At 35.9% G+C, this 23,089-nt stretch overlaps 1 protein-coding gene across 8 annotated transcripts in view; it reads left to right on the top strand.

The window, feature by feature from the left end:
- LOC137813714 (sister chromatid cohesion 1 protein 2) overlaps positions 1-14,920 on the top strand; it is a 30,790-nt gene extending 15,870 nt beyond the window's left edge. For 4 of the 8 annotated variants that reach the window (XM_068616108.1, XM_068616109.1, XM_068616110.1 and 1 more), the window contains 3 exons: positions 5,497-5,683; positions 6,518-6,687; positions 14,663-14,920. In XM_068616108.1, coding sequence (XP_068472209.1) covers positions 5,497-5,683; positions 6,518-6,687; positions 14,663-14,758 — 453 coding nt within the window. In that variant the 3' untranslated portion in view covers positions 14,759-14,920. Of the gene's footprint in view, positions 1-5,496; positions 5,684-6,517; positions 6,688-14,662 lie in introns of those variants that run through there. The other 4 variants (XM_068616111.1, XM_068616114.1, XM_068616112.1 and 1 more) reach the window with 3 other exon arrangements.
- The last annotated feature ends 8,169 nt before the right edge of the window (positions 14,921-23,089 follow it).

Genomic DNA, 23,089 nt, shown 5'->3' with positions numbered 1-23,089 from the left:
ATATCAAATTTGTCCTGGTAAATAGAGATTGAAATCTACACTTAATTACGGAATAATTATCTCCTAATTATGCAACAGTATGTTTTTGCAGCGTCTTATTTAACACCTCTGTTTGTCCATGCATCTCTGGATGATACGTTGTGCTCATCTTAAGTGTTGTCCCCTGCAATCGAAATAGTTCCTTCCAAAAAAGACTTAAAAATGTTGAGTCTCTATTGCTCACTATGGAGGTTGGAACTCGATGCAGCCTAACTACCTATTTAACAAACACTTCCGCAATCGATCGAGCTAAGTAAGGTTATTTAAGAGGAATGAAGTGACCATAACTTACTCAGGCGGTCAACTACCACCAAAATTGCGTCCTTCCCATTAGATTTAGGAAGTCTGACAATGAAATCCATGCTTTTCTCCTCCCAAATTTCCCTTGGAATAGGTACTGGTTGAAGAAGCCCTTGTGGTGAACACACTTGATACTTGTTCTGCTCACAAACAAGACAAGCGAGTACATAGATGGTTTTCTTCATGCCCATCCAGTGCAAAGATTGAGCTATCCTTCTATACGTACGAAAAATTGTGCCTTCCCATAGGAGTAGCATGGTATTCCTGGAGTAGTTTGAGGATCCAACTTGAAGACGATGATAACACCAACCTACCTTTGTAATGAAGTATTCCATTTTCTAGGGTATGATTTCCATGTGAATCAGGGTTTCTCCTCAATTCCTCCATGATTCTCTTTGAGGCAAAATCCTTCTGATTTTCTTCTTCCACTAACTCAATGTCTCGCCAATAAGGTTTGGATAAAGCATTGATATCCGCGATCCCTTCTATCCCCCCTCAAATCTTCATGATAATGTATCTGCCACTTTATTAGACGCTCTTCGTTTGTATACAATATCAAATTCACACCCCAACAATTTAGCTAGCCAGTTCTATTGGTTTTGGAGTGGTGATTCTTTGTTCCAGTAAGTACCTCAAACTATTTTGATCCATGTAGACCGTAAATTTTCGTCCAAAAATATATGGTCTCCAATGCTGAATGGCAAACACAAAAGCCATTAATTCCTTCTCATGGATAGACTTTGTCAGAGAAGACTCGGCTAATGCCTTGCTGAAAAAAGCAATTGGTTTTTTATTCTGAGACAAAACCGCTCCCAAACCCTTACCTGAGGCATCGCATTTGATGCAAAAAGGTTGGCTAAAATCAGACATCCTTAATAGTGGTGCAGTAGTGACTACTGATTTCAGCTACTACATGGCCCACTTAATTTCCGCCGTCCACACAAAGTTTTCCTGTGTTAACAGCCTCGCCATTCTTCCATAGTTATGTATAAATCTTGTATAATAACTCGTGAGGCCCAAGAATCCTCTCAAAGCTTTCAAGGATTTGGGTATTCGCCATTGCATGATGTCTGAAAGCTTCTAAGGATCCATCTGCACGCCCTCCCCCGAAATCACATGACCCAAATATTGTGCTTCTTGTTTGCCAAATTCACATTTTTTGTGATTTGCGTAAAACTTGTGTTGTTGGAGGGTTTTTAGAACCTGTTTCAGCTGTGTATGCTCCTCCCACGTTTTGTTGCATATCAGAATATCATAAAAAAAATTAATACAAATTTCCTCAACTAAACTTGTAAAATATCATTCATGGTGCACTGAAATGTGGTTGGTGCATTAGTTAGACCGAAAGGCATAACTAATGATTAGTAATGTCCATGATGCGTACGAAAAGCAGTCTTGTGTATATCACTCAAATCCACCTTGGAAAAGTAATGCGCTCCATGCAATTCATCCAACCGTTCCTCTATTACCAGAATTGGAAATTTATTTGGAATGGTTGCTTTATTCAAAGCCCTGTCCACAAAACCTCCAGCTGCCATCTTTCTTTTTGACTAAAATAACTGGACTTGAATAAGGGTTGTTGCTGGGTCTAATTATTCCTAATTTCAACATTTCCGCAACTTGTTTTTCTATCTCCATTTTAAGCAGATGTAGATATCTATACGGCCTCACATTGACTGGGTCTACTCCAGATTTAATGGGAATCTTATGATCTATCTCTCCGATGGGAGGCAATTGTTTGGTTTCTTCAAAAACTTCCTCACACTCCTTCAAAACCCCATCCAACTCCGTTGTCTGCCTCAAAGATAAACCAGCAATTTCCTTCTCGCTCGCGGACGGATCTGCACTTCTTTTATCTGCACTCTCTGTTCCCCAGATGAGCGACACTACTTCAATCCCCTTCTCCTGTTTTAACACTTTGGGAGTCACCAAAGTTCTCGTTAACTTGTAGTCTCCTCTAATTTGCACATTTTGACCTTCAATACAAAAGTTCATGGTCAATGTCTTCCAATTGACTTTCACGTCCCCCAAAGTTGTTAACCAAGCAACTCCCAATATCAAATCCACTCCTCCTAGCTCAAACAAGAAAAAGGTCTCCTTAAGCGTATAATTTTCCAACTTCACCTCCACCTCTTGACAGCACCCAAAATTGCTCTCTTCCAATGCCCATCACTCTGACCTTATGTTATAAGAAGGTGTGGATTCAACTTGCAAACCCAATTGATGAACCAAATCGGCAATGATAAAGTTGTGACTACTATCAATCAACACCAACGCTAGTTTTCCTTTCACCTCCCCTTCTAATTTCATGGTATTGGATTGCGTTAGCCCCCAACAGAAAATATGGACAAATCTATTTGTTGACACAACCTAACCTCGTCTTTGTCCTACAAAATCTCATCAATTTGCCCCATCATACACTGCTTCCATTTGCAGGTACTGGTAATCCCTCATCTTTTGCACAAATAATCACCTGCATAATTTTTTCAAGACATCGTTGTCCTGGACCATGTGCACCTCCATAGTCAAAACATCTTCCCTCTTCCCTCCTTCCTCCTTCGAACATATTCGGGATAGGGAAGGGTCCTGGACCCCCTATTTCTTGATCCCTCTCCTGCGACTCCTCCTGTCCGAACATCTCTAGTAGAGTTGGACAATTCCTTCCTTGCATTGGTAGCCAAGCTCGACGAGACCTGACCACTATTTCCATTGTACATTTTCCTGCGGGCTATTATTCCCGTCCCTCCTTGATAACGCCCGTAGGAGGCGCTATTCCTATTACCACCCCTTTTTTCTTCCCTGAGGGTCTCTTCCACGTCCAGCGCAATCTCCATTACTCTCATCAATTCTTTGGGATCATGGGGTCTAATTTGGTTACAAATCATGGATTGTAACCCAACGAAGAAAATATCCAGCAGTTGTTCATCCATTGTTTGCGGCGATTACGACACCAATAGCTCAACTCTTGGATGTATTCATCATCCCTTCCACTCTATTTAATCTTTGCCAATTTCGCAAATACAGAATTGTGTTCCCTTCCACCGAACCTCTGATTTAACGCCACCGAAAACTCTTCCCAAGAAGGGTTCGTGTAATTTTTCTGCCAAACATTGAACCAATGGCTGGCACTTCCTTCCATACTAATGAAGGCCAGTCTTAACCTCTCCCTTTTTGCACCTCAAAAAAATTTTCCTCTCTGGACTGCCATCCTATTGGATCCATTCCCTCAAAAACTGGTAGTTCCACCCTTCTAGTCCAAGGTTTAAGCTTTCCTTCGTCCTCCACATCTGATTTGTTCCCTTGTCTTGATCTTTCTTCCTTCTTTTCCTCTTCGTTCACTGAACCCTCCCCTCCCTCTGACATCCTGTCTATGTTAGATATTGTTAGATATTATTAGATATAATTAGATATTATTTGATATTATAAGATATTATGAGATATTATAGATATTGTTAGATATCTCATATTTAAGTAATGGGCTTAGCCCATATGTTTCTTTTCCTATATAAACATAACCCTATGTGTTCAATATACACAAGGGATTTACCCTATTTTTTCTTTTCCTTTAATATAATATCTAGAGCATAAGGTTAGGGTTTAGGGTTCAATTTTTATTGGTGAACCCACTTTTCACTGGAATTTTCCAGCCACCGTCCCACTGTCTCGCCGGAGCTACCACTACCTCGTCGGAGCAGCCGCCAGAATCTTGTCGGATCCGTCACCGGAATCTCGCCGGAGCCATCACCGGAATCTTGTCGGAGCTATTACCGGAATCTCGTCTGAGCCTCCGCTAGAGACACTGCCGGAATCACTGTCGGAGCCTTCATCTTTGTTGCTGCCGCCAATTAACCGATGACTGGATTTGTCCTTATCTTTTATGGCTTCTTCCGCTTCCGCAGCCACTATGGCTTCTTCCGCTGCCGCTACCACAGTGGCTTCTTCTGCAGTCATTATGCCAGATTCATCTATTTATACTAATTACATCAATGTTCATCTTTCCATTGACAAATTGGATGGAACCAATTATGACACTTGGGCATCAGATATTAAATTATGGCTTAAGACTCAAGGTTATGTTGATCATCTTACTCATCCTAGTTTTGCTGAAAATGAGGTTTTCCATTGGTTGAAAATTTATGCTCAATTATGACCATTCACTCATCTTTAAAACAAATTTTTCGTACCTACGAGACATGTTCAGAAGTTTGGGAACAAGCAAAATTATTATACACCAATGATACTCAACGTCTTTATGGTGTGTGTCAAAATCTTCTCACAATTGTTGCTCCCAAACGTCTTAATGGTACAATGGCAGAATATCTAGGTAAACTTCATGCTCTTCTTCATGATTTTAATGAGTTATTACCTCCTGTCTCTACTCCTTCTCAAGAACTAGAACAAAGATCCAAGTTCTTCATGTTATTGGGTTTACATGGCCTTCCTGATGATTATTCTCATGTTCGTGATCAAATTTTGGGATCTCCTTCCACTTGTTCTACCCTTTTGCGCGTGCCAGGTAAACACACCACTGATATAACGTCTCATGTTGATGACTTTTCTGCTTTAGTCTCTCAGCATAATGATCGTACTCGCCCTCACAAGCCGGGCAAAGGGCGTCACAAGTGTGACCATTGTGGCAAACTTGGCCACAAAATTGACCGATGTTATCCCTTACATGGTCGTCCTCCTAGATCTGTTGCGGTTGCTCAAATTGCCCCTGTGCAACCTTCTACCAATACTTCAATTGATACCCTAGGCCAGCCTTCTATTTTCAATGAATTTCTTAAATGGTATGAGGATCGTCAGAACCCTAGTTCCACGACTTCTGTTGCACATTCAGGTACATCTTTTGTTGGACTCACTCACTCCACTTCCCATGGCCCTTGGGTTCTAAATTCAGGTGTCACTGATCACATTACTGGTAATAAATCTTTTTTCTCTTCCCTATCTACTACGGGTTATTTACCTTCGGTTACCATGGCCAATGGATATAGGGTACCATCACATGGTGTTGGTACTATTAATCATTTTTCTTCTTTATCTATTGATAATGTTCTTTATGTCCCTGGGTCTCCATTTAACTTATTATCCATTAGTTGTCTCACCTGTTCCTTTGATTGTGTTATTTCTTTTACCAAAGATTTTGTTACTTTACAGGACCGGAGTTTGGGACGGATGATTGGCACCGGATGTGAGTCTCATGGACTTTATCAACTACAGATCTCTGCACATGTTGGCGCAATTATGGATTCTCCATCTCTCATTCATGCTCGGTTGGGTCATCCTAGTCTTGCAAAGATGCAGCAGCTTGTTCCAAGTTTGTCTAATGTGTCTACTTTATCATGTGAGTCGTGTCAGTTAGGGAAGCACATTCGTAGTTCTTTTCCTAGTAGTGTCTCACAACGTGCTTCATCTCCTTTTACCTTAGTTCACTCTGACATTTGGGGACCAAGTCGTATTAAGTCTAATTTAGGATTTCAGTATTTTGTTACTTTTATTGATGATTATTCAAGATGTACTTGGGTATTTTAATGAAAAACCGTTTTGAGTTGTTTTCTATATTTCAAATATTTTACAATGAAATTAAAAATCATTTTGAAATTTCCATTCGAATTTTGCGCAGTGATAATGAACGTGAGTATCTTTCTCATTCTTTTAAAAATTTTATGGCTTCTCATGGTATTCTTCATCAAACTTCATGTGCTTATACACCTCAACAAAATGGTGTAGTTGAGCGCAAGAATAGACATCTTGTTGAAACAACTCGTACTATTTTAATCCATGATGATGTTCCTCGGCGTTTTTGGGGTGATGTTGTTCTTAGTGCATGTTATCTCATTAATTGCATGCCATCTTCAGTTTTAGATGACAAAATTTCTCATTCTATTTTATTTCCACATGACCCTCTCCACTCTTTACCTCCCAAAGTTTTTGGGTCCACATGTTTTGTTCATAATTTTAGTCCTAGTCTTGATAAATTATCTCCTAAGTCACACAAATGTGTCTTTTTAGGGTTCACTAGATCACAAAAATGATATAAATGTTTCTCACCGTCTTTAAACCATTATTTTATTCCAGCAGATGTCACCTTCAGTGAATCTTCCCTTTACTTTAAGACTTGTCCTTCTCCTTCAATTTCTTCATCTAATCAAGTTAATATTCCTTTTGTTGTGCCTAGTGCACCTAACGATTCACCACCGCCACCAACTCTTCAGGTGTATAGTCGTCGTCAAACGTCTCATCGTCCATCAGCAAACTCTATTCTGGTGCCAACACCTCATCCCCCTTCGGCTCCTACAGTTGAAGCTCCGACTGTTGAACCTGATCTTCCTATTGCTATCCGTAAAGGTATACGTTCTACTCGTAATCCCTCTCTCCATTATACTTTTTTGAGTTACCATAGACTATCTCAACCCTTTTATACCTGCCTTTCGTCTATTTCTTCTGTATCCATTCCAAAATCTGTAAGTGATGCCTTAGCTCATCTTGGTTGGCGTCAGGTCATGCTTGATGAAATGAATGCGCTTCAGAATAATGGAACTTGGGAACTTGTTCCTTTACCATCTAGGAAATTTGTTGTTGGTTGCAGGTGGATTTTTGCTATCAAAGTTTGTTCTGATGGTACTGTTGCATAATTAGGAGAATTATGTTATAATTAAGTGCAGATTCCATTTTATATTTATTAGGACAGATTTGTTAGTGATTTGATTTTATTTGATTTGTACAGCTTTAAACACTCATTATTTCTGGCTTTCATTGCCTATTATTTCTTTCTTTAATTAGGTTGTAAAACAGTCTATAAATAGAGACTGTAATCACATTTGTAAGATATCTCAGAAATATATTTCATCTATTTCTTTCCATATGGTATCAGAGCCATTTAAAGCCTATCCTAGCGAGTGTTTGTTGGGCCTATCGTGCCACCCGCTATCGGGCCGCTATCGGATCACCCATAATCTATAGTCCCATGCACGAGTTGGCAGTCTCGGCGTGAGGGGGTGTGTTAGGACATTTCATTGTATATAAGTGGGTGCAAACCTCAACCCTATGAGCCGGTTTTATGGGGTTGAGTTAGGCTTAAAGTCCACTTTCTAATATGGTATCAGAGCCATTTCGAGCCTATCCTAGCGAGTGTTTGTGTTGGGCCTATCGGGCCGCTATCGGACCACCCATAATATATAGTCCCACGCACGAGTTGGCAGTCTCGGCGTGAGGGGGTGTGTTGGAGATCCCACATCGACTAGAGATTAGAGCCTTTCATTGTATATAAGTGGGTGCAAACCTCAACCCTATGAACCGGTTTTATGGGGTTGAGTTAGGCTTATAGTCCACTTCGTAATATGGTATCAGAGCTCCTGATCTAGGAGACTCTACTTCCGCAATTTTTTTAGCCTTCATTGCTGTAATCATTTTCCTTGACAGCCGTCATTGCTGTAATCATTTTCCTTGACAGCCTTTATTGCTGCAATTATTTTTTTTTTTTTTTTGGACAGCCTTCATTGCTGCAACTTTTTATTTTCCTTATCCTTTCTCCATTGACCACCACCACCACCTTGCACCATTGACCGTTACTGCCACCGCCATTGACCACCACCGACCACCACCACCGACCACCATTGCCGTCGCTCGCCGGAACTGCCACTGCTCGCCGGAAACCGCCACCGGAAAATTTTTCCGGCGGAGATTTTTTTGTGTGCGTGAACAGGATCAAATTTTGCCAATCTGAAAAAAGTTGGTTTTGAACTCTCATGGACTCCCTTAGTAAGCCATCTAGCTATTGTTCCTTTACTATGAGTGGTAAGAGTTCTAGTTTTTTATCCTTTAATGCTTCTAGTACTGAAAATATCTGGATTATAGACTCTGGTGCTACTGATCATATGACACCTCATTCCTCTTTTTTTTCATCCTACACTACTTTATCCGGTAAGCCATATATTACTGTTGCTAATGGTTCCACTACCCCCATTAATGGTCGTGGTAACATTCACCTTCAACCTTCATTTCCTTTAAAAAATGTGTTTCATGTTCCCAAACTATCCAATAACCTCTTGTCTATTCAAAAGATTACCCAAGATTTAAATTGTGCAGTGGTATTTTTCCCTTCCCATTGTGTTTTTCAGGATCTTGCCACGGGGAAGACTATTGGAATTGCTAAAGAGTAGGGCGGGTTATATTATTTACAGCATGAAGAAAGTAAAAAGGATGCTAGACTACAGGCACACACTTCTAATCTTCAGCAAGGTCGTGAATCTTGGTCATCCTCTCAGATATGGCTTCAACACAGACGTCTTGGTCATCCTCCATTTAGTACCCTAAAGTCCTTATTTCCTGTTTTATTTACAAAAGTGTCTGCTGAGTCATTTCATTGTGATGTTTGTCAGTTTGCTAAACACCATCGGACAACTTTTCCTCCCAATGGTAATAAAAGTTCTAAACCTTTTGATCTTATTCATTCAGATGTATGGGGACCTTCATCTATTCCTAATATCTCGGGTGCAAAATGGTTTGTTTCATTTATTGATGATTGTACTCGGGTTACTTGGATATTCCTCATGAAAGATAAGTCTGAAGTTTTTCACTTGTTTGTAAAGTTTTACAGAATGATTCAAACACAATTTGAAAGTCCAATTAAGAGATTGCGTTCTGATAATGGAAGAGAATATGTGAACCAAAACCTTTCCAAGTTCCTTGAGGAAAATGGAGTTGTTCATGAATTAACCTGTGTGGACACTCCTCAACAAAATGGGGTTGCTGAAAGGAAAAATCGTCATCTCCTTGAGGTTACTCGAGCTTTACTTTTCCAAACATCTGTTCCTAGATCTTACTGGGGGGAAGCAGTCCTGACTGCCACTTATTTGATTAATAGATTACCCTCTCGGGTTCTAGAGGGTGTTACTCCTATTCAGGTTATGACCACATTCTATCCTTCTATTCCCATGTTGAATAGTCTTCAGAATCGTGTCTTTGGTTGTCTTGCTTTTGTCCATGTTCATAGTCCTTATCGAGGTAAGTTAGATCCTCGTGCCATCAAATGTGTCTTCATAGGTTATGCCCCCAACAAAAAGGGATACAAATGTTATCATCCTCAAAGTCGTAAAGTGTATATTTCCAAAGATGTCACCTTCCATGAAACAGAGTCTTTCTTTCCTAGTTCTCAGCTTCAGGGGGAGAGTATTCAAGAAGCTGAGGACCTTGAGTTGCCACCTTTTCCTTTGTTGCAGGATTTCGTTCTTAGGGAGGATGACAAAGACCCTGCACCAACATCATTACCAGAGAAGAATAATGAAGACAAATATTTTGGAAAACAATATCAGCGAAGGCAACAAGAACCCGTCCTGGTCGAACAGCAACTTCAATTGTCTGAACCAGAGGTAAGAACTCATACCAGTGAGACTCTTGAGGACACCTTAAATACTGCTTTTGAACCTAACCTAAATGATTTACCTATTGCCTTGAGAAAAGAAAAAAGATCTTGTGCCAAATATCCTATATCCCAATTTGTGTCTACAGAAAAACTTTCTATGCAGCACCAGAGTTTTCTTTCAGCTATTGATTCTATCAAAATCCCTTCATCGGTACAAGAAGCCTTAAAAGATGAGAACTGGATTCGAGCCATGAATGAAGAAATGAGCGCGTTAGAAAGGAATGAGACTTGGGAGATTGTAGAGAGATTAAAAGATAAGAAAGCAGTGGGTTGTAGGTGGATATACACAGTTAAGTATAAGTCTGATGGCACACTGGATCGGTATAAAGCAAGGTTGGTTGCAAAAGGGTACACTCAAACCTATGGGATCGATTATGAGGAGACTTTTGCTCCAGTGGCAAAAATGAATACCGTCAGGATTATTCTCTCCCTGGCAACACACTTTGGTTGGGCAATGCATCAATTTGATGTTAAAAATGCCTTCTTGCATGGAAGCTTGGAGGAAGAAGTATACATGGAGATTCCACCTGGTTATGGTATTGTTAATGAAGGGAATAAGGCGTGCAGACTTAAGAAGGCCCTATATGGTCTTAAACAATCACCTCGTGCTTGGTTTGGAAGGTTTACTCAAGCTATGATATCTTTGGGGTACCGACAAAGCCAAGGTGACCATACTCTGTTTATAAAACATTCTCAGAATGGTAAACTCACTCTACTTTTGGTCTATGTAGATGATATGATTATTACAGGTGATGATGAGATTGAAAAACAAAATTTGAGGGAGAGACTAGCTGCTCAATTTGAAATGAAGGATCTTGGGAAGTTGAAGTACTTCCTTGGGATAGAGGTTGCTTACTCGAGACAGGGCATCTTTATTTCTCAAAGGAAATACATCCTTGATCTTCTCAAAGAGATTGGTAAGTTGGGTTGTAAGCCCACTGGAGTGCCAATAGAGCAAAATCATAGGATTGGGAATGATGAGGAAAACCCAAAAGTGGAGAAGACACAATATCAAAGAATTGTGGGAAAACTCATTTATCTTTCACACACTAGGCCAGATATAGCCTATGCAGTTAGTGTGGTTAGTCAATTTATGCATGATCCAAGAGAAAGACACTTGCAGGCAGTAGATAAAATTATTCAGTACTTAAAAGCCTCTCCAGGAAAAGGATTGCTATTCAAAAGGGGGAAAACTTATCCATGAAAGTATATACTGATGCTGACTATGCAGGATCGATTGTTGATAAGAGATCCACCACAGGCTACTGCATGTTCTTGGGTGGAAATCTGGTGACATGGAGGAGCAAGAAGCAAAATGTAGTTGCAAGATCAAGTGCAGAGGCAGAATTTAGAGCCATGGCTCAAGGGGTGTGTGAACTCTTATGGATGAAGATCATACTTGATGACCTAAAAATAAAATATGAAGCTCCTATGGGTTTGGCATGTGATAATAAGTCCGCTATCAGTATTGCACACAATCCGATTCAACATGATCGAACAAAGCACGTAGAGATAGACCGACACTTTATTAAAGAGAAGGATGATGGTCTTATAGCCACTGAGTACATCCCTTCAAGACTCCAATTGGCAGATATGTTTACTAAGGGACTTCCCATAAAACAATTCGAAGATCTTACTTGCAAGTTGGGAATGATAGATATACATTCACCAACTTGAGGGGGAGTGTTGCATAATTAGGAGAATTATGTTATAATTAAGTGCAGATTCCATTTTATATTTATTAGGACAGATTTGTTAGTGATTTGATTTTATTTGATTTGTACAGCTTTAAACACTCATTATTTCTGGCTTTCATTGCCTATTATTTCTTTCTTTAATTAGGTTGTAAAACAGTCTATAAATAGAGACTGTAATCACATTTGTAAGATATCTCAGAAATATATTTCATCTATTTCTTTCCACTGGTACTATTGATTGTCTCAAAGCTCGTCTTGTGGCTAAGGGTTATACCCAAATTTTTGGTTTAGACTATGGTGATACTTTTTCTCCAGTAGCAAAGATGGCCTTTGTTCGCTTATTCATAGCTATGGCTGCTCTTCAACAATGGTCTCTTTATCAACTGGATGTTAAAAATGTTTTTCTTAATGGGGATTTGCAGGAAGAAATTTATATGGAGCAACCTCCCGATTTTGTTGCTCAAGAGCAGTCTTCTGGATTGGTATGTCGTCTTCGCAAATCCTTATATGGCCTCAAGCAGTCTCCTAGGGCTTGGTTTGAAAATTTAGCAATGTTGTTCAACAATTTGGTATGACTCGCAGTGAAGGAGATCATTCAGTTTTTTATCGTCACTCGAGTGTTGGGTGTATCTATCTTGTAGTATATGTTGATGACATTGTTCTTACAGGCAGTGATCACCATGGCATCTCACAAGTAAAACAACACATTTGTCAACACTTTCAGACCAAAGATCTTGGCAAACTCAGATATTTCTTGGGGATTGAGGTAGCACAATCCAATACTGGTATTGCTATCTCTTAAAGAAAATACGCATTAGATATTTTGGAGGGAATTGGGTTGATGAATTCGAAATCTGTTGATACTCTCATGGATCCCAATGTCAAGCTTCTACCCAATCAGGGGGAGCCTCTTTCAGATCCTGAGAAGTACAGGAGATTAGTTGGAAAATTGAACTATCTCACTGTTACTCGTCCTGATATTTCCTTTGCAGTCAGTGTGGTGAGTCAATTTCTTAATTCTCCATGTAAAGATCATTGGAATTCGTATAGTGAAGTACATTAAAGGCTCTCCTGGAAAATGTTTGTTATATGGTCATAATAATCATACTAAAGTCGTTTGTTATTCAGATATTGATTAGGCAGGATCTCCATCTGATAGAAGATCAACTTCTAGTTATTGTGTCTTCATCGGTGATAACTTGATCTCTTGGAAGAGCAAGAAACAAAGTGTTGTGGCAAGATCTAGTGCAGAAGCAGAATATAGAGCTATGGCCTCGGCTACTTGTGAGCTTATTTGGCTTAAACAGTTACGTAAAGAATTACAATTTGGAGAGGTTACTCAATTAACACTTATATGTGATAATCAGGCTGTTCTTCATATTAGCTCAAATCCAGTTTTTCATGAAAGGACAAAACATATTAAGATTGATTGTCATTTCATTCGAAAAAAGATTATATCGGAAGATATCAAGACTGAGTTTGTTAATTCAAATAATCAATTAGCAGATATTTTTACTAAACCCTTACGAGGGTCTAGGATTGATTACATTTGTAACAAGCTGGGTACATATGATCTATATGCACCAGCTTGAGGGGAGTGTTAGATATTATTAGATATTATTAGATATTATTAGATATTATTAGATATTATTAGATATAATTAGATATTATTAGATATTATTAGATATTATTTGATATTATGAGATATTATGAGATATTATAGATATTGTTAGATATCTCATATTTATGTAATGGGCTTAGCCCATATGTTTCTTTTCCTATATAAACATAACCCTATGTGTTCAATATACACAAGGGATTTACCCTATTCTTTCTTTTCCTTTAATAGTCTCCTTTCTTGATGTCCCACAACATTTCTTTAATTTCCTTCAAGTCTAACATGCTTTCCTTCAAACTCGTGATATCTGCTCTTATTTTCGCCATCACTCTTCCTTGTTCGCTGGTCAATTTATCCACAACACTCATCCTCTATTCCATATTCTCTCCATATTCTCTCCCACACCCTTCTGATCCAACAGGTCGAACCAAATTGTTATGTTCACATAAGTATTACTCCTGTCAAAACAACACACATACCAAAAAGAGACCTTCAACCCGAAACAAACAAAACAACACACACAGGTTGGTCTTTTTTTAAAGACCAACCGTAACAAACAAAACTACCCGAAACCCTCTTTATTCAGTATTCTTAAATTTCCTTCTATAATACACCTTCCACACTTTCTCCTTATCTTCTTGCCTAACAGCCACCCTTTGAAATATGATATTATACCAATATTCAGCCCATGGAATAAACTCAGTCCAGCTTTTAGGTTGTTCCAAACAAAAGCACCTTAGATATAAAAACAACAAAAAATAGAAATCCTAACTCTGAAAACTCTTTCACTGTTACAGAACAGTGTGATTGAAATGAACTGTATTTCTTCACACACCTTCAGCAGTCATAACAGGGTAAACATAATTACCCCAAAAGGACCACTCAATAGTTTAGTAGATTCACCAAAGTTGGAAAACATAAGCTAAAAAGAACCCAATTACACATGAGGACCTATTTATTAGGTCCTTTTACTCTAAACACATAACTACTACCTGGTTATAACTAATTACAATTTACCTTTTTTGACCTGTAAAAGTCGTTCCCCTTTCTTCTCGGTCTTGTCCCCATTCCTAACAATGTGCATGTGTGATACTATAAGATATTGCCATTGCTTTTTTTCCGATGCTTGAATATTCAAAGAGGAAAAACCTTTGGTAGAAATACCAGTCCATTCTTAGATTAAACTAGGACTGCAACATTTTATTTTGAGTAAATTACACATATATATCCTGAGTTTTGTCAAATTTTCTCTAATACTCCTCTTTTTACTCCTGCATAACCCCTTTGTTTGAAACATATTACACTGAAATTTCTTATATATATATATGCTTATTACACACCACACCATGCCTTCCAAGAAACACATCATACCGTCTATAGTGAGTTATGAACTATGTCAACAAAACTCATTGGATATATCAGTGTAATTTCTTATTATTTTCTTTTTTTTAATTTTTTGGTTATAAATGTAAGACCACGTTACTCATGATTCATGACATGGACCTCAAAACGAACCAAAGTATGAGAATGTTTTATATGAAATTGTTTTCATTTTTACCTTGTTTTCTGTCTAATGTTTTTCAGGTTCTGAAAACTACTGGCTGTGTAGATGTGGAGCAAAATGAAGCTTATGGAGATATTACAATCTATAAACTCCCAAAATTAGACCAAACTTTTTGATTTGGTAATTTATTAATATATAGATATCAAAGGAGATATAGAAATAGAAAATTGATAGGATTTTGGTGGATTTATTTGTTGTAGTTTTTTGTCATTTATATATTAGTATGTTTAATTGTACAGCATTAGATGCCATTTTATTTTAGTCATACTTTTCGAAAATCTTGAGGATTTCTGGTACTAGTTACACTGCACAGTGATGTCAAAGCTAGAAACTTCAATATGGCAGTGATAAGCCCGAACTTCTAATTTATCACATTTCGGCAAATGTGACTGGTTATTTAAAAACTCCAAAAAGGTATTGATGTTTAGACCTATTTCTTTACATGGTAGTCTTTTGTGTGTGTGAATCAACTGCACCAAATTACTTACGTTTAGTAAGACATTTTTATATTTTCTTTTAACGGGTATCGTGTTTTTAGGATTAGAAAAAGTGGAGAATATTTTCTCAATCAAGTATGCATAAATTCATGCTAAGTCACTAGGAAGTTCAACATTAGTAGATAGCTAATTCAATTCTTGCCCAAATGTGTTATTACAAGGATCGGGATGATTCACGTCTTTCGATTTTCTGCCCTAGACAATGTTTTCCTATTTTACTGAGATGTCTTCCTTACTTATTTGAGATGTTCTTTAGGATGTCCTCTTTTGGTTTTTGTACAATAGTGCAAAGATAATTCAAAAGTTAGTTTAAGTTTTTGAATCAATAATAAATGTGTAATTAATAAACAATACTTTGGATTTGTTGTATTTAAAAAACAAGAAAAAGTGTTATGATTTTCAACTTGTTTTTTAAATGCTTAAACATAATGTGGTTATGATCTTCAAATTGTTTTTTAAATGTTTTAAACAATTTCATTAATTGTTTTTTATCAGCAAAACAATTTCATTAATTTTTTTTATTACCAAAAAAATTTCATTAAATGATCAAACAATTTTAAACATCTTTTAAAGTCAATATAAAGATTGTTTCCTATTATTCTAAAAACAAGAATAGAGTTTATTAAAAACGTTTTTCAATAAAGAAGATCAAAGAGTTTTTAGAATCAATCTTGATATCTTGGATTATTTCTATTTTGTGAAATAGGATTTTGGGTTATTCTTCTATTGTTCTTCATTTGTGTAAAGGCGAAGTGTATTCTAATTCATTCTTTTATTTTATATTGAGTTGTAAACTGATTTAGATAGTGTTCTGAAATCAATGTTGTTGTTGAGAGTATTGTGTATTCTTGAAGGGTTTAAGATCAATACTCTTGGATGTTTTGTAATCTGATTTTGATTACTTAGTGCATTCTCAGTGTTGTGTTGAGGATTAGATGTAGTTCTTGGTTAAGAGCCAACCAATATAAATTTCTCTCTGTGAGTTCCCTCTCACTTACTCTAATAAATTGTTTTATATTTTGTTCTGAGTGTTCTGCATAAAATAATCAGTTGATTGTAAAAACATGTTTATATTTTTTACAAAACTTTAATTTGTTAAATAACTAATTGAACAAGTAAATCAATTGATTGATTTAAAGATCTAGCACTAGTCTTTGCGGAAAGCTTGTTGTGGAAACCATTCACCCCTATTATTTTATCCATATTATCTAACAATTTGCATAAGTAGTTGAAAGTTACTCAAGTTTCGATCCTAAATCTTTTTAAAAATGACTATTACGAAGTAGACTTTAAGCCTAACTCAACCCTATAAAATCGGCTCATGGGGTGAGGTTTATACAATGAAATGTTCTCATATTTAGTCGATGTGGGATCTCCAACACACCCTTCCACGCCGAGAGTGACAGCTCGTGCGTGGGACAACATATTATGAGTGATCTGATAACGACCCGATAGCGGGTGACACGATAGGCCCAACAAACACTCGGTAGGATAGGATCGAAATGGCTTTGATACCATATTACAAAGTGGACTTCAACCCCATAAAACCGGCTCATGAGGTGAGGTTTGCACCCACTTATATACTATGAAATTTCCTAATCTCTAGTCAATGTGGGATATCCAACATATCCCCTCACGCCGAGAGTGACAGCTCGTGCATGTGATAACATATTATGGGTGGTCCTATAACGACCTGATAACGAGTGGCCTGATAAGCCTAACAAACACTCGCTAGAATAGGCTCGAAATGGCTCTGATACCATATTACGAAGTGGACTTTAAGCCTAACTCAACCCCATAAGCCGGTTTTATAGGATTGAGTTAGGCTTAAAGTCCACATAGTAATACTGAAAAATTACTTTTTGGGGAAGGTGCTTCTATAAACAAAACACCATTGTTTTGTGGATTGAATTATTAATTTTGGAAAGTTAGAATGATTTTTTTTTGAATCAATTGATAGAGGAATCTGGGATGCTATTACAAATGGTCCTTTTATTCCTAAGTGTGAAAAAAGGTAATGTTTTTATTGAAAATCCTTGGTCTCACACCGAGACTAAAGGAAAAAATGCTCAATATGATTGTATTGTCAAGAACATTATAACCTCTGGTTTGAATTTTGATGAATTTTTCAGGGTTTCTCAGTGTATCTCAGCAAAGGAAATGTGGGACATCATTGAGGTGACACATGAAGGAACAACAGACGTAAAGAGGGCAAGGAAGTATGTCTTGATCCAAGAATACGATTTGTTCATAATGTTGAAGGAAGAAACAATTTCAAATGTGCAGAAGAGATTTACTAATATAATATCTAATTGGTCTAGGAAAGTTCTTTGAAAGAGAAGAACTGAATATAAAGATCCTCAAATTCTTTGGTAGCCAAAGGTTACTGCCATTTCATAATCAAAGGACTTGACTACCCTAAGCATTACATCACTGTTTGGAAAGCTCAAGCAGCATGAGCTTGAGAACCAACTCAATGAACAAGAAAATGAAGAAAAACATGTGAAAAATATTGTTGTAAAACCTGTAGTACAAAATGTTAAAATTCAGGGCCTTAAACTAGAGGGTGGGTGAATTGTTTTCAAACATTTTTCGAAAGTTTTGAAAGTATGAAGAAAGTCAAAGAAGAATCACAGCCAAAGGAATCAAAGAACATAAGATAAAAAAACAATTTTAGTTGAATTCCAGAAATTCAACCGGTTGTTTTATCAGCAGAGTGTAAAAACAACTAAAAACATATATACAAGAGTTAAGAGAGAGAAAGAATCACAGAAGCAATTTTATACTGGTTCACCATTATACCAAGAGCTACATCCAGTTCCCATCAAAAACCAGATTACAAACACACAACCACCAAAGAAGTGATCTTGATCCCCTAAAAAACACACACTTCCTTTGGCACACCACAAACACCCCATAGATCAGAACACCCTTGACTCTTTGTACACCAGTACTTACAGAATTACAAATCAAGAAGAAATAGGATTGATCACACCTGGTACAAAATCAAATCAAAGTACACAACAAGTCTTACTTCACTCTTAAAGAAATATCCAAAGGCTTAAGCAATCTTGGAGAAAACTTGATTTTAAAAACTGATCTTGTAACCTTAATGCTAGGAGCGTATAACAGAACATTTATACTCCAATTAGCAGTTGAAAACATTTATTATAAAAGCCAAATCAGTTTCAAATCATTTAAAGCAAATTTAACAAACTTAACAAAATTATGTTAAGACAGTTAAAAAAAAACAGTCGGTTGTTTTTTCGAAATAACCGATTGAATTGGTTTGACAACAAAGTCAACCAAATTCAAATATGCCAAAACCAGTTTCAAAAAACCTTAAGTATGAAACAATCGATTGAAATGATAAAACAACTGGTTGTTTTTCTGTTGCTTCATGAAACACTCTTTTAAAAAAGATTTGAATTAAACCAACTTTGGATTCAAACTAAGAGTGAATTAACAAATTCAAACTACCCCAGAAAACACCCAACTAAGCTAAAAACAACCTTCAAGCAATCCATAGAGATTTGGAGTCATCAAAGCTCTTCTTCAACACAAAAGACTGATAAAGATTCAAGCCACTGCAGTGACACTAAAACTCTCAACCTACTGACAAGGAAATTTGGTAAGTTCTTGAAAAAAGAATAGTAGGGACAAGGCATAGTCTTCAAACAAGCATAATTTAAAGAAAACAACTTATTTTAATTATGCAAATTATACTTGTTTTGATTAGAGCAAACAAGGACATATCAAAGATGAATGTCCAAACACTATAAGCAAAGAAAAAGGTGTTGACGGGAAATATGAGAAGAAAGGAAAAGCTAGAAAAGAATATATTGCCTGACAAGATAATGATGATTCTTCTTCAAGTTCATCATCAAAGCATGATGAGAAAGCTAATTTGTGCTTAATGCCAAATGAAGACTCAGACACAAGCAGTGTAAGTTCAAATAATTCTATTAGTTTTGAGAATTATAGTTAACTGCTTGATGCCTTTAAATAGACTAATGAAGAAGCTAACATGCCGGTTAAAAGGTTTAAACAACTGGTTAGAAAATTGAGTCAAGGAGAAGAGCTAACTCATTCAAAAACTGATTTGAAAAATCTTGAAATCATTTACAAAAACTCTTCTTGTAAGTGTGTTGATTCAAGCAATTATGAAAATTGTGATTCCCTATAGAAGAAGATTCACTATCTTTTAAAAACTATGAACAAATTTTCAAGAGGGCAATTCAATTTTTAAATTGTTCTTGCATCACAAAAAAAATTCTTTGGCAAAGCTGGTCTGGGCTTTAACCTAAATAGCAGAACAAACCCTTTACAAGTTTTTTTGAAAACAAAAAACTAGCTGTTAAATTTCTTAAACAAATTAAAACTTGTTTTTATTGTATGAACAAGGGCTACATTATTAGGTCTTGCAGAGCAAGAACGTTTGCTTTTCTTAAAGGTCTTTTAAAATGGGTTCCTAAAGTTTCAATTAATACTATTAAACCCAGATTTATAAGGGGACCAAATCTTGCTCCTTGATCTATTATTGCATGGATTTCTGAAAGCCAAGACACATCTCTACTTGGAAAGTGGTTGTTCAAAGGAAATATATCTAGAATAAAAAAAGACTTTGTGCTTCCACGACTAAATCTCAATGATAATGCCTCATATGACCAAACGAACATCTCAAAGGATCCATTAGTTGAATATATTAAAGTGATCCTATAAAGGTATCAAACAAAGCACATTGCATTTTCCACATATTAAAAGTTGATGTTTTGGATTCTATTCGTAAAAGAAAATAGGTTTTCTTGCATGTACTGCAAATTGAAAATAAAGTAGCTATTTGATATTTTCAATATGTTAAAAATGCCTTTCAACTGATTGATTTGCATATCTATCACTCTTGCATAAACTGTTATCAATGCTAACGTATCTCTGTGTTAGTTTCTTTTTTCCAAATTCAAGCGATCAAACATGCATTTGTTGTGTGCCCTAAAATCCAGTTACCCATGAAAAATATCTAGTTGTTTTCTTTGAAAAATTAACTGCAATTGAAGTATTGTCAATCACCATTATGTGCAGACAAATCTTTTTTTTTTAAATTAACACAAATTGCAGTTTCCAAAACTGCAGTAGTTGCTTTTTCTCCTTTAAGAAATAAAACTCACCAAATCATCTTTAATATTGTCATCTTTTTGTGTATATATTGAGTGTATTCATAACATCTATCACAAACACCATCTACATCTCTTTCTTCAATGCATTTTCATAAAAAACACTTGCATCATGGCCTCTTCATCCCATTCACCATGGAGAAAGAAATCTCGTGCAACAAAGGGTGTTACCAGGGTTGGTCACCTAGAGACTTGGTTCTCTGATCACAATGAGCATATTAAAAGCTTTATGCATGAAATTAGTAGGAAATCCATAAACATTCCCAAATTGTTGTCTTTCAACTGGTTGAAAGAACAAAACCTCAAGGAAGTCAGAAAAGCTTTGAAGAATCAAAAGCTATAATGCTTTCTAGAAATGAATGGGAACATTTTCCCTGATCTGGTCAAAGTGTTCTACGCAAGTGCAATAATATGTGAGCTATCTTAGAAATCCTCTCATGAAATCAAAGGATTTCATGTTGGTGCTCTCAAACTGGACGAAAGAGTCACAACCTTCATCACTATCTAGATGTTGACTCCAAGGGGGATAAATCACATTGTGCTACCTAAAGAAGATATAGTGTTGATTTATTGCATTATGAAAAACATCAAGGTCAACTGGATCCATGTCTTCAAGAAGCACATGCAAAAATCTGTGAGGTTAAGTGACTATCACTTTTTCTTATGTTATTCTTGTTTCAAAATTTCTACAATATTTTGAAATTAACCTAAATGAAGAACTAATAGAAGTGGTAAAGTCATCTCATGATATTAACAATGGTTCTCTAAATAAAATGGAGTTTATAAAAGTGAATAACATGTAGGTTAGCAAGAATGAAGATTCGGTTGGTCCCTCTGTTGGATCAAGTAGAAATGAAGGTTTTGATGATGATGTTGGACCAAGTGTTGATGTTGCAGAAGATTATACAATGCATTCTCTTGTAAGCTATGAACCGCTTGTAGATCATGGAATTCCTATGTCCAAATTTCAAAGGTCGATATAAATCACATGGATAACATGGTTAGTGATAAAAAGAATTACTATTAATTTTGTGTTGTACGATTTCAATACTTGGATGAACATATTGAAATTGTTCACACTCAGCTCGCAGAGTTCTAGTATGGGAGGGACACTTTAATACTATATCATCTTGACTTTGTTACTGTATCTCTAAACTGTTAATTTATGTTATCTTGCTTATTTTCTGTAACTTTTCTTTTTGTCGATTTGTGAAGACAAAAGGGGGATAAGTATTTCTGTTGTTGGTTGTTGGTTTGTAATTTTTGTTAAGTTTTTGGGCTTTGAACTATTTGAACATTTCTGTTTCAAGTCTCTGTTGCATTGTTTAGTTATACAAAAAGAGTGTTCTTTATAAATCTGTTTGGACTATCTTTCTATACTTGCACTGTATGGATTTCATGGTATGTAGTTCTGTTTTGCAGGATCTTTTAATAAAAATTTACAATATAACACCAGAGATTTGTCTTCATCAAATAGAGGGAGATTGTTGAACAATATGACTTTGAAGATTTCCAAATCTGGCATGAAGAATCTCTTGTTTTGTGTGTATAGTTAGGTAGATTTTGAATTGTTAATTTGCACATAGTTATGATCCAAGTTCGTATAATTTGACATCTCTTTTGAAAGTTTTTTTTTCAATATGTGTTAATGTAAGTTAGTTGATTCGTGTTTTAAATCAATTGAAATAGCTTTTGTTTAAGTCTGATGACTACAACAACTTTTTCAACAGATTAACTTATCGCGTCAAACGATTGAAAAACACTTAAGGTTTTTAAAAGATTTTAAAATTGATTTGTTTTCTTATGTCTATTATGTAAAGCAAAATCAACCAGTTATTTCGATAAATGAACTAGTTTTTTATGTTGTGATTTTAATAGAAATTGAAAACAATAAGTTTGTTGAAAAAATGAATTAAATAATTTTAACAAAATGTTGTTATGATTTTCAAATTGTTTTTTAAATGTTTTTAAAGAGTTTCATTAAATGATCAAACCATTTTAAACATATTTTAAAGTCTATATAAAAATTGTTTTTTGGTCATTCCTAAAAAAGAGAGTTTATTGAAAATGTTTTTCAAAAGAGAAGACCAAAGAGCTTTTAGAATCAATCTTGATATCTTGGATCATTTCTACTGTGTAAAATAGGATTTTGGGTTATTTCTCTAATGTTATTCATTTGTGTAAAGCCCAAGTGTATTATAATTCATTCTTTTATTTTATATTGAGTTCTAAACTGGTTTAGATAGTGTTTTTGCAATAAGTGTTGTTGTTGAAAGTATTATATGTTCTTGAAGGATTCAAGATCAATACTCTTGGATGTTTTGTAATTAGGTTTTGATTACTTAGTGAATTCTTAGTGGTGTGCTGAGGATTGGATGTAGTTTTTTGTTAAGAGTGAACCAGTATAAATTTCTCTTTGTGAATTCGCTCTTACTTACTCTAATAAACTATTTTATATTTTGTATTGATTGTTCTGCATAAAACAATCAGTTGATTTGCAAAAACAACATGTTTATATTTTTTTACGAAACTGTTAATCTGTTAAATAACTAGTTGAATAGGTAAATCAATTGATTGATTTAATTGATCTTTTCAATCTAGCACTAGTCTTTGCAAAAACCTTGCAAAAACAATTCACCCCCTCTTGTTTCAGTCATATATTTTAACACTAGCAACATTAATATGCTAGGACTTTTTTGTTAAAAAAAGTGCATCAAAATTCAAAAAGGAAAAAAAAAACCATAAATCAGAAAAGCTAGATCATAAGTGTGTGATTTAT

The sequence above is a fragment of the Phaseolus vulgaris genome, chromosome 1, assembly GCF_000499845.2.
Source record: "Phaseolus vulgaris cultivar G19833 chromosome 1, P. vulgaris v2.0, whole genome shotgun sequence".
Classification (NCBI taxonomy): Eukaryota; Viridiplantae; Streptophyta; class Magnoliopsida; order Fabales; family Fabaceae; genus Phaseolus; species Phaseolus vulgaris.
The sequence above is the reverse complement of the archived record's forward strand: the minus strand, read 5'-3'. Positions and strand labels throughout refer to the sequence as shown.